Here is a 15,595-nt window from a genome sequence, read left to right as displayed (position 1 = left end):
AATTTTATGTGACGTCAGGCAGGTATCAATAAGAGATATGATTGATAGCGTATATTAAATTTATAAACTATTTTTAAACTTTAAAAATTAAAATTAATTTAACTTTAAAACTAATTTAAAAATTTTAAATTTAAATAAAATCATAGTACTTTATTATTATTACTGCCCCGGTCAATCTATATTTTTTTATTCAGTTACCAAAATATGCGTCTTGATCTCTCAAGTTCAATATTTTGTATTATAATGTATTGTAATTAAGAAAATATGATTAACATCATCGTCAAAAGATTAAAAAGTTGAAAATTAAATAAATTTTAATATGAAATAAAAAAATGAAGGTAGCTTGATTTCATAGTTGTTTTGTTTCTTTATTCACAATGAAAGGATGACCTTTATATTCTAGCTAATGGTCATTTTTTTTATCAAAAAAGGTAAAGAACAGGGCGTTTTTTTTTTTTGAGAAAAATAAAAAACTTTTTTATTAGAAAATTAGTAGGAGAATAAGAAAAGTAACATTTTTTTTTGTTCCTTTAATGCTTTCGATGATTCATATTCATACTACATAAAATTCTAATAATTAAAAAATCTACGCTAGTACTGCTTGTTCTGTTATTATGGTTACCACCCCAGTGATCAAGTATAGTTCTTCATTCTCTGTAGTAGAGACTCGGTGCAAATAAATAAATTACGAATTCTATTTAACAAATTTCAAGCTTACAGAGAAAAACACATACCTTGACAGGCTTCTTAAATTTTATTTCATATGTTAGATTGCTTAAAACTTTCCATAGTCTACTATAAATAAATTTTCAGTTCGTCTTGAATCTTGACTTTTTTTTAGGATAAGCTTTATATTCGTGTAAAAAATTCTATTAAACTGTCGTGTTCCAATCATTAGAATTACTACAGTAGGATTGGAATCGATTAATCGAAAATCGACAAAACATAGTAAAATCGATTCTCGAGAATCGATTCTCAGCAATTTTTTACATATAAGTTAACCTAACTCCAAAGTAATTTTTCATGCCGGCCAAGTGCTGATTATTTTTGCTGAAATTAGAACTGATTTAAAGTCCGATTGGTCGTCTATAAGAAAAATCTTGAAAAGGTTCGATTTTCGATTTCAATCCCTATACTACAGTCAGTGATACCAAAAGATATCTGTAAGTTTAATTACGTGCTTTCCAGCTGAGATCTCTCCTTGTGTAGTATCATTGATCATGGGTGGTTCATAACTAATCAAACATTGACGGCTATACCATAAACATAGCTAAGTCAGCATTAAATGATCGTCAGCCTTTTATTTTACTTTTACTGTTAATCAATTCCAGATCTCCAAATTCACGTACTACATTTCTAAGAATTCATTGGTCCTTCCATCCAGCGAAAGAGAATAAATATTTTTTAGCAGTAAAATACAGAAAAAAAATGGCAAAAGCTTTATTTTCCACCTTTCTAAAGTTTTTTATTTAAAAAATTTATTTAAATTTATTAAATATATTTGATTCATCACTATCACTAAGATATATCTTTAAATGTTTTAAATAAAAATTGAAAGTGTCTATTAATATATAATTGGGTAAAAATTAATTTTTTTAAAAAAATTTGGTTGACTTGGTTAGAGACATATGTACTGTTCGAAAATAATCTGAATAAATTTTCTAGTACTTATTAAAAAACGAAGGAATATTAATAATTAAACTCAAAAACCTATTTGGATAATAGTCTTAATAAAATTACTTATCGTTCAGCCCAATAGGATCATGCAGATTTTCATAGTCCGATATTTTTATTAAGCATATGATTATACATATAATTGATATAATAAGTTGATGGTGTAAATGAAAATTTTTATAGAAAAAGTTTAAATAAATTAAAAATAGCATAAAAATGAAATTAATAGAAAGTCAATATAAAGCTTATTTATAACTGATTATAATTAAATGCATGATCCATTGATTGGTAAAAATGGCTACTACGTAGCTCATTTTTATCCAATCATTCAGTCCTGTGACGAGCTAGCTACTCCGTCATCCAATAATATATATAAAGTATTTCTGCTGATCGCAAATTATTAACTAGAGCACATGATGATTTATTGCTTACTAATTAGGATATTGTCCGGTGACTTTGCCGTGCATTGAAGATCACTTTCAAAAAATAAATATAAAATTGGAATAAAAAGCAAATGGGACTCTAACCAACATAATACAGGATGACCGCAGTACACTCACAAATTACTAATATTCCACTTGAACTCTTTATTGAAATTTGCTCTTTTTTACCACCAGTTGATTTATTCACACTTTCTCAAGTGTGTCGTAAATTTCGCGGATATTTATGTGCTCCAAATTCTTTTATTACTCAACAAATATGGAAGGAATCTCGTTTAAATTTTATGCCAAAAGAAGATATGTCTCCACCAGAAGGCATGAGCGAAGAAAAATATGCTGAATTATTAATTACAGAACGAGGTTGTCAAATTTGTAAACGAACTAAAGAATGTAAAATATATTGGGAATTTACAATTAGGTGTTGTAAAGAATGTCATTCAAATAAAACCGTAGGGTAAATATGTAGTAGTAATTAATTATTTACATTTGTAATTTATCATTTCAAACTAACTGATTTTTTTTTTAAAAAATAATAAATTAGTTTGATTGGATTGGTCGATTATCCATCAGAATTCGTTGATATTATGCCACATACCACTGAGCTACTATGTGATAAATATTATTGGAAAGAACAAGTAGATTCTGCATATGCTCAATATAATGGTTTATCAAAAGAAGAAAAGAAAATTTGGTTGGATAATAGAAAACAAACATTTGATTCTATAATGAATTATGCTAGCCAACGTGAATTACGTGAAATAAAATTATTAGACTATTATTGTTGTTTTCAACCTCTTGATTTATATTCACCTTATTTTTTCTCTGATATATTTCCTTCAGTATATGATTTTTACCCCCAAACTCCACAACCTTCACAACCTTCACTTTTATCTCCGTACAGAAATTTTTTTGAGGAAGAGATTGAAAATGAATCACGTTTTAATGCAAGCATAAGACAAAATCAAGATTTCCTTGAAAATTCTAATGAGTAATAGAGAGATAATTATTAAGACTAATAAGAAAAAGGTGAAGGGGAATTAAATAATAAATTTAATAAATTTAACATAAAAATAATGTAAGAATTTTAACAATAAGTTTCTTGTAAATATGGTTAAGTTAAATAAATATATGATTACTTTTATATGTATTTTAAATAATAAAATAAAAAATATATTTTGGAAATAAATTAAATTGATAAAATATTTTAAAAGTTTAACGAAAAAAATATATATATATATATTTTCAATATTAAGACTGTATATTCGATGTAATATAACGAATAATAAATTTGGTTGTGTTGTCATAATATAATAAATAATAATTTTATTTTATGAACTGCCACCAATACTCCCAATACTAATGATATTTTTACGTGAAATAAAAAAAAAAGACTTCAGTTTAATCAAAATGAAAGAAAATATGTGTAATAGTTATTTCACGGATATCAATTATTTTCACTGCGCAGCCGTGAAGTTCATGATATTCCAGTGACTCCGTGAAATAACTGATTTATCCCACGGTATCCTCCTTTTAATATACTTATTTTGACTAAATAATTGTTATAGGCTTTTTACCCATCTTTTAATAAACACCACCTGTGAGAATATCAAGAAAAAAAACCACAAATTTTAACTAGGAACCGTGGGATAAACACAAATATTACTCGCCAAATATTAGCCTTCTTTCTGAACTTCTTATTGAATCTTCTCCCTTCTATCAATAGTTGATTATCCCAGGTATGTTATGAATTCCGCTGATATTTATATGCCACTAAATTTGGATGGAATCTTGCTTTATTGAAAGGAATTGAAGAACTGAAAATATGTTGAAATAATAACGGAACAAGTGTCAAGTGTAAACGATTTAAATAATGTAAAATTTATTGGAAATTGAATCTTTGATGCTGTGAAGAACGGGTTTAAATATAAATAAACCATAACATAAATTTTCTACCTAAATAGAATAACACATTTGTAATTTATTGGTTTTTCTTAAAAAAAATAAAAATAAAAATTAAATTAGTCTATTATGCCATGATATCTTGCATTTTAATTAGATGATAAAAAAATTATATCTATAAATGATATATTAAACAATGCAAATTACAAGAGGATTTATCTTCGATTTTACCATCATTATACATACTCTGTCATACTGTAAATTTATGATTTACGACTTAATTTCTGTCCTCTAACTATTCCGTCCACAAAAAGCTCAGATTTTTTGCTAAGGAAGATAAAATATACCAGACACAACTTGGTTAATTATATCTTTAACATACTAAGATCAAGACAATTTCTTAATCTTGAAAATTTTGATAGTCAAAAAAAATGACAACTTATATCAAACCGAAAATAAAAGAGGCAGATTGAATCAAAATAATAAATTTAATACCTTATCATTAAAATTTCCTTTTTTTTTTAAAAAAAAAAGATATATTTTTTTTTACGTCAGAAAATTTGATATTCATTAAATGGAACTGAATACGTAATGTAGACGTAATCATGCATTGAAGATCCCATTCAAAGAGATAAATTTGTTTCAAAAATTCATGTAGTACACTCACCAATTATGAATTTTTCTCCTGAAATCTTCATTGAAATTTGTTCTTTTTTACCACCAGGTGATTTATTCACACTTTCTCAAGTGTGTCGTAAATTTCGTGGTTATTTATGTGCCCCAAACTCTTTTGTTACTCAACAAATATGGAAGGAATCTCGTTTAAATTTTATGCCAAAAGAGGATATGCCTCCACCGGAAGGCATGAGTGAAGAAAAATATGCAGAATTATTAATGACAGAACGAGGTTGTCAAATATGTAAACGAACTAAAGAATGTAAAATATATTGGGAATTTGCAATTAGGTGTTGTAAAGAATGTCATTCAAATAAAACTGTAAGGTAAATATTGTATTTAAATAGCAGTTAATTAATTACGTTTGTAATTTATCATTCTCGAACTAGCTAATTTTTTTTTTAAAAAAAACATAATAAATTAGTCGGATTAGATTGATTGATATTGAATGTCCATCAGAATTTGTTGACATTATGCCATATACTCATACTGGATTTACCATATGTAATAAATATTATTGGAAAGAACAACTAGATTCTGCATATTCTCAATATTATGGCTTATCGAAAAAGAAAAAGGAAATTTGGCTGAATAACAAAAAACAAATATTTGATTCTATAATGAATTATGTTAACAAACGTGAATTACGTGAAATTGAAGAAAGAGAAAAATTAGATGTTTATTTTTGTTTTTATCATTATCCTCACTTATTTCATACATGCTGTGATTTGCATTATTCACTACTTAATTTACACATCCAAACTCCTACACGACCTTCTCGACCTTCACGATCTCCACTTCCACCTCTGTCCAGGTTTTTTGTTAAAAAAATTAAAGATACACCATCAGCTATACCTAAGTTCCTTCAATGTCATATTCAGAGACTTGAAAATGTATCACATCAGTCTTCTTCTAATGCAAGCATAAGACTAAATTCAGTAAATAATTTCCTTGAAAATTCTAATGAGCAAAAAAGTGATAATTTTATTAAAACTAAAAAGAAAAAAGATAAAAGGGAATTAAATAATAAATTTAATAGATTTAGCATGAAAATGAAAGGAAAGAATTCTAAAAATAAATTTGCTCATAAATATGGTTAAGTTAAATGAATATGCGATTACCTTTATTTATATGTATGTACTTTAAATAACAATAATTTAAATATATTTTGGAAAGAAATTAAATTTGAAATTTTAAGTTAAATATTTAAAAGTTTTACGAAAAATTTATTCAATTTTTCAACATTAAGGCTGTTCAATATGTTATATTCGATGTAATCAATGAATAATAAATTCGATTATATTCTCTTATTAATGGACATCTTACTATAGTATAATAATAAATAGCATAAACTGTTACCAACGGAATCTTGATGGTCCATAATCCCGACACCAAAATCCTGAAAGTTCTAAAATCCTAGCAAATAAAAATCTCGACAGTCACAGAATCCCAGCGATTAAAAATCTTGCCGGTGAGATCCTAAAATTTTGAAGTAATTAACCATTTTAAATTGAAATGATAAATTTTTTGTTTAATCTAATTAATATAATTATTAATATCATTAATGCAAAATAAATTAACTTGAACAACTACTTGTTCCTATTCTTTTTGTGAAAACAGTCGATACTTTACAAAAAAAAATTTAGATATTTTGTGATAGTAGTAATGCAAAATTGCCGAATACTATATACGGAGATGGATGTTGTTATCATTGTGCCATGCAGTGGTACATGACAACAATCATTCAATATTGATCGTAATATTGAATAACGAAGTGCCTAATAACGGCTGGTAGTCTTAAGTGACGGATCATGATAAATTAGTCAATTTTGCTCGTATTCGCCATGTTACATCATTTATTGCCGGATATCATTCATTTCCGGCAATAAATGACGTAACATAGCGGAGAAAAATTATTAGCATCATCTTATGGGACACAGGATATAAAACTTTAAGAATCACATCATTTTTTAAATTGTAATACGCTTAATTTAAAATTTTTTTTTTTCGGGATTTTAGTATCAGGATTTGGTTTATAACTATTGGGATTCTGATCTGTCAGAATTTTGGGACTGTCAGGATTTTAGTGTCGAGATTATTGACTGTCAAAATTATGGATGTCAGGATGTTGTGGTAAACCCGTGAGTCACCAACACATGATATTTTCACGCGAAATAGAAAAAAAGACTTACAGTTGACTAAAATGAAAAAAACACAGATACTCGCCAAATACTAGCCTTCATCCTGAATCTATTGAATCTGTTATCTTTATCACTAGTTGATTTATTAACACTATCCCGCCAGTATGTTATGAATTTCGCTGATGATTATATGCTGGAAATTCTTTGGTAACCCAATAAATTTGGAATAAATCTTGCTCTAAAGAAAGGAATGAGGGAAGGAAAATATGTTGAATTATCAATAACGGAACAAAGTTGTTAAATGTAAACGATCGAAAAATGTAATATTTATTGAAATTTTGTATCTTGATATTGTGAAGAAGGTTTTATCAAATACAAATAAAACCGTAACATAAATTTTGTATCTAAATAGAATAACACATTTGTAAGTTATTCAGTTACTTTTTGGAGATTAGTAATAAAGTAAAAAAAAAAGATAAATCAAAATTCATTTTATCGTACATTTTATTTCACTCAACAAATATCTGAAGACATTATTGTGAATTCAAATACTCAACAGATATGACAAAAAAAAGTTGTAGTCACGTGATTTTTGTCCTGCATTATGGCATTACACACTGATAAATAAATGAGTTAAAGGCTTCACCTAAAATTTGTGACGCAATCTGCAAATTTGATGTTGATTACGATTTTCTTGAGAAAATAATCAATATATATATATGAAAATTAAATAAGTTTTTTTCGATTACATATACAGAAGGGATCGAAACGGCGCAGCATATTTTTGTTTACAGAGGAAGTTGGAGACATATTTGGACTAAATTTTTCCAATTCCAATACAAAATCCACATCATTGGTGTAAACACTATCATTAAAAATAGATAAGTATCATCACTCTGCAAGAGCTAAAAAACCAAATAAAATAATCAACATTAAATCAGAATAATGATGATTTTACTACATACGAATTTGTATTATATGAAAATTTCATAAATAGTTTAACAAAAAAGTGGAAAGATATAAAGGAAAGATTGATGGAAAAAATAAGAATGATTTAAGAATATAGAAATGACTTGGTAGTGAATAGTGAATGATTGTAAATAACTTTAATGGAAAGATAAGTAAATAGGGGATCACTAAAAATAATTAATGAGAATTTATTAATGACTTGAGTTAATAAATCTCTATTAATGTAAAAGTTTAAGAATAAGTGACAGAAGCATTTAAATTTAGACAATAATGGCATTGATAAGTATAATTTACTAATCGTAACTTGGGCTATGATTGCATAGGCACTTTGCTATTGTAATAAATATCAATGACACGCAATAAAGAGTGTATTAATTTTCTTCAAAATTTGCTACCCATTAGACGTGATAAATGTATGATTGGTATTCTATTTGTATCGACTATTGACGGTTGTAACCCACCGATCATGACCGCGATCGATACCGACCGTTTTGGCTGACCATGACAAGTAACTTTAGTCATATCTAATCAATTAGGAATGTGAGATATATCATTATCTCAAATGTACTGTAAATCTGCGGTTTCTTGTGTGAAAACGGGTCAATATCATCATATTGTCCATCGTAAATATCAGCTAATATTTTCATCGACGTTCCAATATGTCCGATATGCCCATTTTGTCGTACGTTTTTCGAAATGAGTGAGCTAATATTTATGAAAACACGATATTATTATTTTTCTTAACCAGTGATCCCTATAAAAATTTTATCCATTATTTCTATATAAACTCCATAAAAGTGAGCCTTTCTCGGATCAAAATGTATGTAATTCGATAAATTCCATGATGTAAGATTATTAATTCCTGAAATATGAATTTTTTACGGAAAAAAAGATGGAATATAAAAAACGGATCGACTTTTTTTACAGAGAATCTATAGAAAATTATAAGTGTTGAGATTTGATAATTATTAATCCAGTAAAGTATGAATTTCCCTAATATTATAGTGATGACTAAAGTAATTTATTCGTGACTAGCAGTCACCGTTGCTTCGCACCGGGACCAATGAGTTTGTTTAAATAGAAAATTTAGTATTATAATGTAATTCTAAGTAAATTAAAGAATAGTTACACTAGTTTTTTGTTTATAATTGGAAATTTAATATATAGTTAATAATTAGTTAACAAAAAAATAATAGAATAAGATATATTAAATCATATTTATAATATTAGAATGAATATAAATTATAATTACAATAATGTAGATATTTATATTAATGATTTGACGTTTGAGTGTAGAATGAAATTCGGATTAATTAAGGAATTGTGAAAAATAATCATTATCAATAATATCAATAAAAATTGATTAATTTTTTAGAAGTATTTTCGAAAAAACTTTGTTATTATGAAAATACTACAAATATTTTTATTAATTAATTATTAATTTCATAATTATATCTTATTATTTTATATTACGTCAATCTTAAACTTATAACAAACTTAGGAAAAATATTTGAATAATTAAATGTATTAGAATCTGTTCATTTCACTTAATATTATTCTTTTGATAATCATTTTACTCGATAAGTTATTAATTTAATTAAACCATTTGAAATAAAATCTTTATTCAAAAATCTGGTGATTATTTAGAGGATTTCGGATATGGATTTGGTTATAATAATCTATTGATTTTTTCAATTAATTATAAAATATTGTAAAAATATCAATTTTTTTTGATTTTTATGAATTTGAAAATCAAACTATTTATCCGGCGTTCAATTTAATTGAAAAAAATCTTAATCATCTTTCTATCTTCTATCAACGTCGGTCAATTTTCCTACATGTTATATTGATTTTTTAAAAAAATAATAATTTTGTAAATATATTTAATATAATATTTTATTTCTTTAAAAAAAAATCAAAAAAAAATTTGGGGAAAGAAAAAGGATAAAGAAAGAAATCGGTTTAAAAAAAAGGGAAATTTCTGAAAAAAAAAGGAATCTGAAAAAAAAGTACCGCCTAAAAAAAAAGATCGAAAAAAAATAATATAAAAAAATCGGGATTATTTAAAAATAAAATTTTCAGTTTGGGAAAAAAAAATTAAACTTAAATGGGAAAAAAAATGAAATTTTTCGGTTTGAAAAATGGATTAGTTGAATAGTTTTTTGACCATAAATAGATCAGAGGAGGCATGTCACGGGTACTAATTATATTTCAAGTTACACAATTCAAAATTATTTACTGTTATGCCCAAACGTCAGACAATTTTTTTTAGTTATATAGATTTATTAAAAAATTTATTATCTGTTATAGATTAATTAATTAATATTGTTATGTATCTTTATAATAATTAAAAACAATCTCACTAAAAAAATTTCGTTGATATCAAAAAAAAAAATTTTCCACGCAAATTTATTAGTTGGGAAATAATATCTCAATAAAAAAAAATTTTCACGCGAATCTATTAGTCAGAAACAATATCATTGACTAAAAAAAATCTCACTAAACATCGAAAAAGCCGTAGGACATAGTTCTAATCTGATTATAGTCTTGACCCAAACCAAAAAAGAATAAACAATATTTTTTGGTTAAAAAAAAAACCAAAAATATTGATAAATTCTGATTAAAAAAAAATCCCCTAAAAAAAAATCCAAAAAAAAGAATAAGAAAATTTTGGTTAAGTTAACCGAAAGAAAGAATAATAATAAAAAGAGGGATAAAAAAATTAATAAAAAAAAAAGGCTAAAAAGGTAGTTTCAGTCTTTACAGTAAAAACCGAAAAAATAAAAAAAAAATTATTATTATAGAGTCATGGTAACTAAGAGAGCAGAAATGACCGCAAATAAAATGCAATTAATAGAAAAATTATACTTTTTTTTGTTAGTATTAATCCATCAGAATAAAAAAAATCCAGTTAAAATTTTTAATTAACCAAAAATGTATTAGTTTAAAGATTGGTAGGAAATTTCCTTAATTATGACTTGATAAATACGAAATATATCGGACGCAAGAATATCACACTTTCAATGTTACTAATCCAAATATGACAAAATTTTTTTAATTAGATAGATTTAATTAGATAGATTAGTAGAATATATAGCAATGTTGCCGTTATATCAAATGTTGAACCTGTTGCTCAAGTATCCTTACACTTCCAATGAATAATACTGGATTTTAATATTTACGCACTGAATTTTTTTTAATATGTAATGTTATAATACAATATTTATAATAAAAATTTATTTAAAAAAAATATGCATAAAAGAAATTTAAAAATTCAAATAATAGTAAGTTATGTCGTATAATTTGACCAATACCCAAACCATAATTTTTTAAATGCTTAATCTTTTTTTGATTTTTGATCATCTGACGAAGGACTTATAATGAAACCAATGAATTTAATTAATTTAACAACAATTATTCCAATGATACTAAGAGCGATACCTATTAAAATTGCATGAATATCAAGATTATATGCTCTAATAAATCCCATCCTAGTTTCAGCAGGAACCCATTCCTTTAAAAAGTCATCATCGACATATTCAACAAAAGAACTGCTATGTAAAATATATTCAATTAAATCAGCAGCTCTATATTTTCTCTTACTATTAATTTTAGCTAAAACTTTTAATCTCTCTGAAATATTCTTTACGTTCTCTTCTTTTAATAATAAATCCATTTTATTTAAAATATTATTAACATCCAAAGTGGTCAATTTTAATAATGATGCTACATCAGCTGAAACTAATTTTTGAGCGTTACCCATCTGATCACCAACAAAGGTAAAACTAACATAGGAGTACCAGTATAAAGAGATTCATGAGCTCTTCCTGCACCTCCATGATTAAAAAATAATTTTGTATTAGTATGATTAAGTATAGCAAATTGTGGAACAAACTCTGCAATATGGATATGTGGATGTTCATTATTTAGAATTTGCGAAGCTTGAATTTGTGTACCATCAGATAATTTTAATGTTGGATAAAAATAATCTTTTGGTGTCTCAACTAATGCCCAAACTACACCGTCAATTATTTTTTTGTTAATTGCTTCAATAAACGATTGTAAAAGTTTACTATTATTATCAGTGGTTGTGGAGTAAAGTGTACCAAAAGATACATATAAAACGCGTTCGTGCCATTATAAAATCAGAAAGTTCAGGCGTGAGTGGTGGATATTCTTCTGATAATATCGGACCAATTTCCTAAGAAAGAAGAGATTAAAGATTGATATTTCATATTAATATAATAAAAGTAATAATATATTTACCTGAATATACGGCGGCAAAGTTTGTGGTAACTTTAAGAATGAAAAAAAAAATCGTTTTTACTAATTTAAACAAAATTCGATAAATAATAATTAATTACCTCAAAACCAAAGAAAGTATCAATCAAAACTAAAGAAGCTTTAAAACCTCCAAGAGTCAATTGACCAAGGTCAACATTCATTTGTTTTCTCATTTCATTTAACTGATTTGTAAAGTCACTTAACGAATAAACATATCGAAACACTTGAATAAAATTACATCTAAATCTTTCCCAAATTGATTCATTTTCTAATGAAATGTTACAGCCTAAAATTGGGTCAAATTTATATGGTTTAGGATCCACGACTAAAAAAAGAAAATTTTTTTAATAATGATTTTTTTTTTTTAAAAAAAAAAAAAAAAAATATTTGTAACTACTTTGAAGTGCTGAAACTAACACAACAACGGGTTTCTTTAGTGTGTTAGCAACATCTACACAGGCTTCATTTATCAGTAAATCGCAAAATATTAAGTCAATATTATAATCTTCAACAACACTTTTGTATTTTTCGTATGTTCTTTTGTAGGATATTACGCCTATTTCCCAGAGACTTTTCATAGCATTATAGTCTTGTTCTTCATCAATTCCATCCTTTCCTAAATTTTTCATGCCCGTGCTAGGACCTAATGAAATTTGCTTAACGGCTGGATACTCTGATGACAATACATTATTTCCGGATGCCAATAATATTACCTTTATATCGTGAATGAAAATATGAGAGAGTTGATCATCGATCATCGATCTAAGATACATTAATAAAAAAAATTTTACATTGTAGCTTCTTTCAGCCAATATCTCAGCAATGTCTAGCATTGGTTTAACATGACTTCTTCCGCCCATAAAAGAACCAAACAAAATATTTTTAGGTATGTTTGAGCGATCTATATCAACTCCTTTAGAAATATCGTTTTGTGCTGCAGTAATGAAATTGACACAAAAGACTAGGTTTAATAGGAAGGGCACCAATAATGATAATAAAATTGATTTTCTTTTAATCATTTTTTTTTGATAAATTTACACTCACAAAAAACGATTTAATTCTTTATATATAACAATTTGAATTCTGGGGAGTTTTATCCTATGACATTTTCTTATTAAATTCACATGCAAGTTATTTGAAAATGTATGCATCTTTATTTGGCTATTGATTTATTTACGATTGTTATTCATTTAATTAATTTTTAACCGACGGAAGAATATAGCCGATACAACCGATAGTCCGAAACCGGTTAATACTTATTGCCATTTGCAAAATGGTTGATTTCAGAAATTTTTATGACGTTTACAAAAAAACACAAAACACAAAACACGAGATGATGTAACACAAGATCTATCCAATAAAATTAGTGTGCAGAAATCACGTGTATTATATAAGATCCCTTTTTCAAAAAAAAAATTATCGCGTTTTTTTAATTTTTCTTTTTTAAAGAAATAAAAAAAATGGCTACTCCTTATATGAGACAATATGCTATCGGCGCTTGTTTTTTGTGCCAACAATGTTTATATTCAGTTGTGAAAAAAAACTATCTATCACAACATGTCAGTGTGATTTAAATAAAAAACCTACTTTAAAGAACACAGGAAAAGAAAAAAGAAATGTTTATTCTAGAATCTATAATTCACAAACGAAACATACTATTTACAATACATTACAACTTGAAAAATTAGAAGAGGCCAACAAAATTTATTCATATAATATTGATTTTTCGTTCAAGTTTAATTTTTCTCTTTGTGTTATCTGCCATAATATTATGACAAGATTAAAGAGGAAATCTTTAAAAGACACAAGAACTACCCCATTAAAAACTTCTAAATCTAATTCTAAGGGGAATTTAAAATTGAATGGCAAATCAAAGATTTCAGATAAATCCAACGTTATAAAAGAAGTTTGCGAAATACTATCAGATAATGATGATGACGAAATTTATGAAAACAAGATAGAAATATCAGAAGAGTTGAATAAAGAAAATATTATGGACGATCCATTTGAAGATACAGTAGTTACAGATGAAGAAACAGATACGGAGATTGATAATGATTTGGATGTTAAAGAATTCAAAGAAACTTTATCAGAAATTTCCTTTAAACTTATAATTAAGCAAGAAAGAGAAAGTAGTGCAGCAGCTATTAGCCAAACTACTTTTAAAGATTTTAGGAAAAAATTAAACCTTTTAGTACAAAATCAATTAGATAAATGGGTAAGATATGATGATTATATTGTTAGCTATAAGCTAGGAAAGGAAACAGGTTCCGGAATTCAATTAACAGATGAAAGGGATTGGATTAGATTTTTAACTGAATACAACAAATTCCATTCAAAGAAAAAAGAGTTGGTAATTTTCGCGTCGATCAAATCACGAAAAAATAATTCACAAAAAGAGGTAAATTACATTATATTATAATTTGTTAATATTTTGCTAAATAATAATATTTGATACTGCCGATGATGCTGATGCTGTTGATGCTTTACAAGACTCAAGAAGAAAAAAAGGGAAAGCAGTTGCTAATGCTGTTCCAAAAGAATCAAACTTATCTGAAGAAAGAAGTAAAATAGCAACATCTGTAATATTGATATCGCAAAAACATTATTGTGCAGAGCATCAGAGATTATGTTATGTTAATGGATCAAATCACTTACACTTGACTCCACAACATCTAAGTACATGAGCAGCATCAATAGTGAGTTTTATAACATTTTTGCGTAATATTTTGTGTATTTTGCGTAACATTTTGCATAATAATATTTTGCATAACATTCGCATTCACCTAACGTTTACATAATTTCTTACAATTGTTTATAATAATAAATGTATTTTTAGGAACAAGCATTGGCAACAATTGATGAGCCACCTTCCTTTCCTATGTTTAATAATAAATCTACAAGAACAATAAACCTCCTACACCACCAACGCCACAACCACAAAGTTTTTTTTATCCTATATCTTTTCCATTTTACAATTATCCCTCCACACAATCTCAACCAATTTTAACTTCCCAATCTTCTACAATTTTTCCATCATCTGGTAGTAAACCTATTCCAACCATTCAAGAGTTTTTGGAAAATTTGGATAATACGTATGGGAGCCAAAAGTTTACCTGCTTTTTAGAAAGAATTGTTAGTGAATCTATAGATATTTTGGACATTCAAATCTTAACTGATAGTGATTTTGAGAAATTAGGTATTAGTAGTATTGGAGTAAAAACAAAACTTGTTAGAGAAGCAAAAAATTATTCATCATCATAAAATAGACTCATGTTCATAATAATATAATAATTCAATAAATATATTCCAATCAAAACAAAATAAACTTTATTATATTTATCAAATTAAATATAATTTGATTTTTCAAAATAAAATTTTGCCATTTCTGGTGTTATTCGCGAACATGCTGCCATAATAGCAAATTCAGGATCTGTACAAGTTTCCATAAAATCTCTATTTCTTTTAATCCAGATTTTTACAGTAGAAAATGCTGTTTCTATTGGATTATAA

At 26.4% G+C, this 15,595-nt stretch overlaps 5 protein-coding genes across 5 annotated transcripts; 3 read left to right on the top strand and 2 right to left on the bottom strand.

The window, feature by feature from the left end:
• Positions 1 to 2,215: 2,215 nt before the first annotated feature.
• Positions 2,216 to 3,106, top strand: OCT59_013988 (uncharacterized protein; the record flags this gene model as incomplete). The annotated part of the gene is made up of 2 exons (XM_025309969.1): positions 2,216 to 2,568; positions 2,656 to 3,106. 2 exons carry the CDS (start codon positions 2,216 to 2,218, stop codon positions 3,104 to 3,106), a joined length of 804 nt encoding a protein of 267 aa, XP_025187667.1.
• A 1,579-nt stretch (positions 3,107 to 4,685) lies between these two features.
• Positions 4,686 to 5,788, top strand: OCT59_013987 (uncharacterized protein; the record flags this gene model as incomplete). The annotated part of the gene is made up of 2 exons (XM_025313287.2): positions 4,686 to 5,014; positions 5,113 to 5,788. 2 exons carry the CDS (start codon positions 4,686 to 4,688, stop codon positions 5,786 to 5,788), a joined length of 1,005 nt encoding a protein of 334 aa, XP_025187666.2.
• Positions 5,789 to 11,135: 5,347 nt separating this feature from the next.
• Positions 11,136 to 11,474, bottom strand: OCT59_013986 (uncharacterized protein; the record flags this gene model as incomplete). The annotated part of the gene is made up of 1 exon (XM_066141893.1): positions 11,136 to 11,474. The coding sequence occupies one exon, from the start codon at positions 11,472 to 11,474 to the stop codon at positions 11,136 to 11,138; it is 339 nt and encodes a 112-aa protein (XP_066001981.1).
• Positions 11,475 to 11,539: 65 nt separating this feature from the next.
• Positions 11,540 to 13,101, bottom strand: OCT59_013985 (uncharacterized protein; the record flags this gene model as incomplete). Its single annotated transcript, XM_066141892.1, has 6 exons — positions 11,540 to 11,814; positions 11,915 to 11,999; positions 12,065 to 12,094; positions 12,163 to 12,407; positions 12,480 to 12,795; positions 12,874 to 13,101. The coding sequence occupies 6 exons, from the start codon at positions 13,099 to 13,101 to the stop codon at positions 11,540 to 11,542; spliced, it is 1,179 nt and encodes a 392-aa protein (XP_066001980.1).
• Positions 13,102 to 13,598: 497 nt separating this feature from the next.
• Positions 13,599 to 15,453, top strand: OCT59_013984 (uncharacterized protein; the record flags this gene model as incomplete). The annotated part of the gene is made up of 3 exons (XM_066141891.1): positions 13,599 to 14,483; positions 14,576 to 14,647; positions 14,987 to 15,453. The coding sequence occupies 3 exons, from the start codon at positions 13,599 to 13,601 to the stop codon at positions 15,344 to 15,346; spliced, it is 1,317 nt and encodes a 438-aa protein (XP_066001979.1). The 3' UTR covers positions 15,347 to 15,453.
• Positions 15,454 to 15,595: the final 142 nt, after the last annotated feature.

Source organism: Rhizophagus irregularis, chromosome 21, assembly GCF_026210795.1.
Source record: "Rhizophagus irregularis chromosome 21, complete sequence".
NCBI lineage: Eukaryota > Fungi > Glomeromycota > Glomeromycetes > Glomerales > Glomeraceae > Rhizophagus > Rhizophagus irregularis.
The sequence above is the reverse complement of the archived record's forward strand: the minus strand, read 5'-3'. Positions and strand labels throughout refer to the sequence as shown.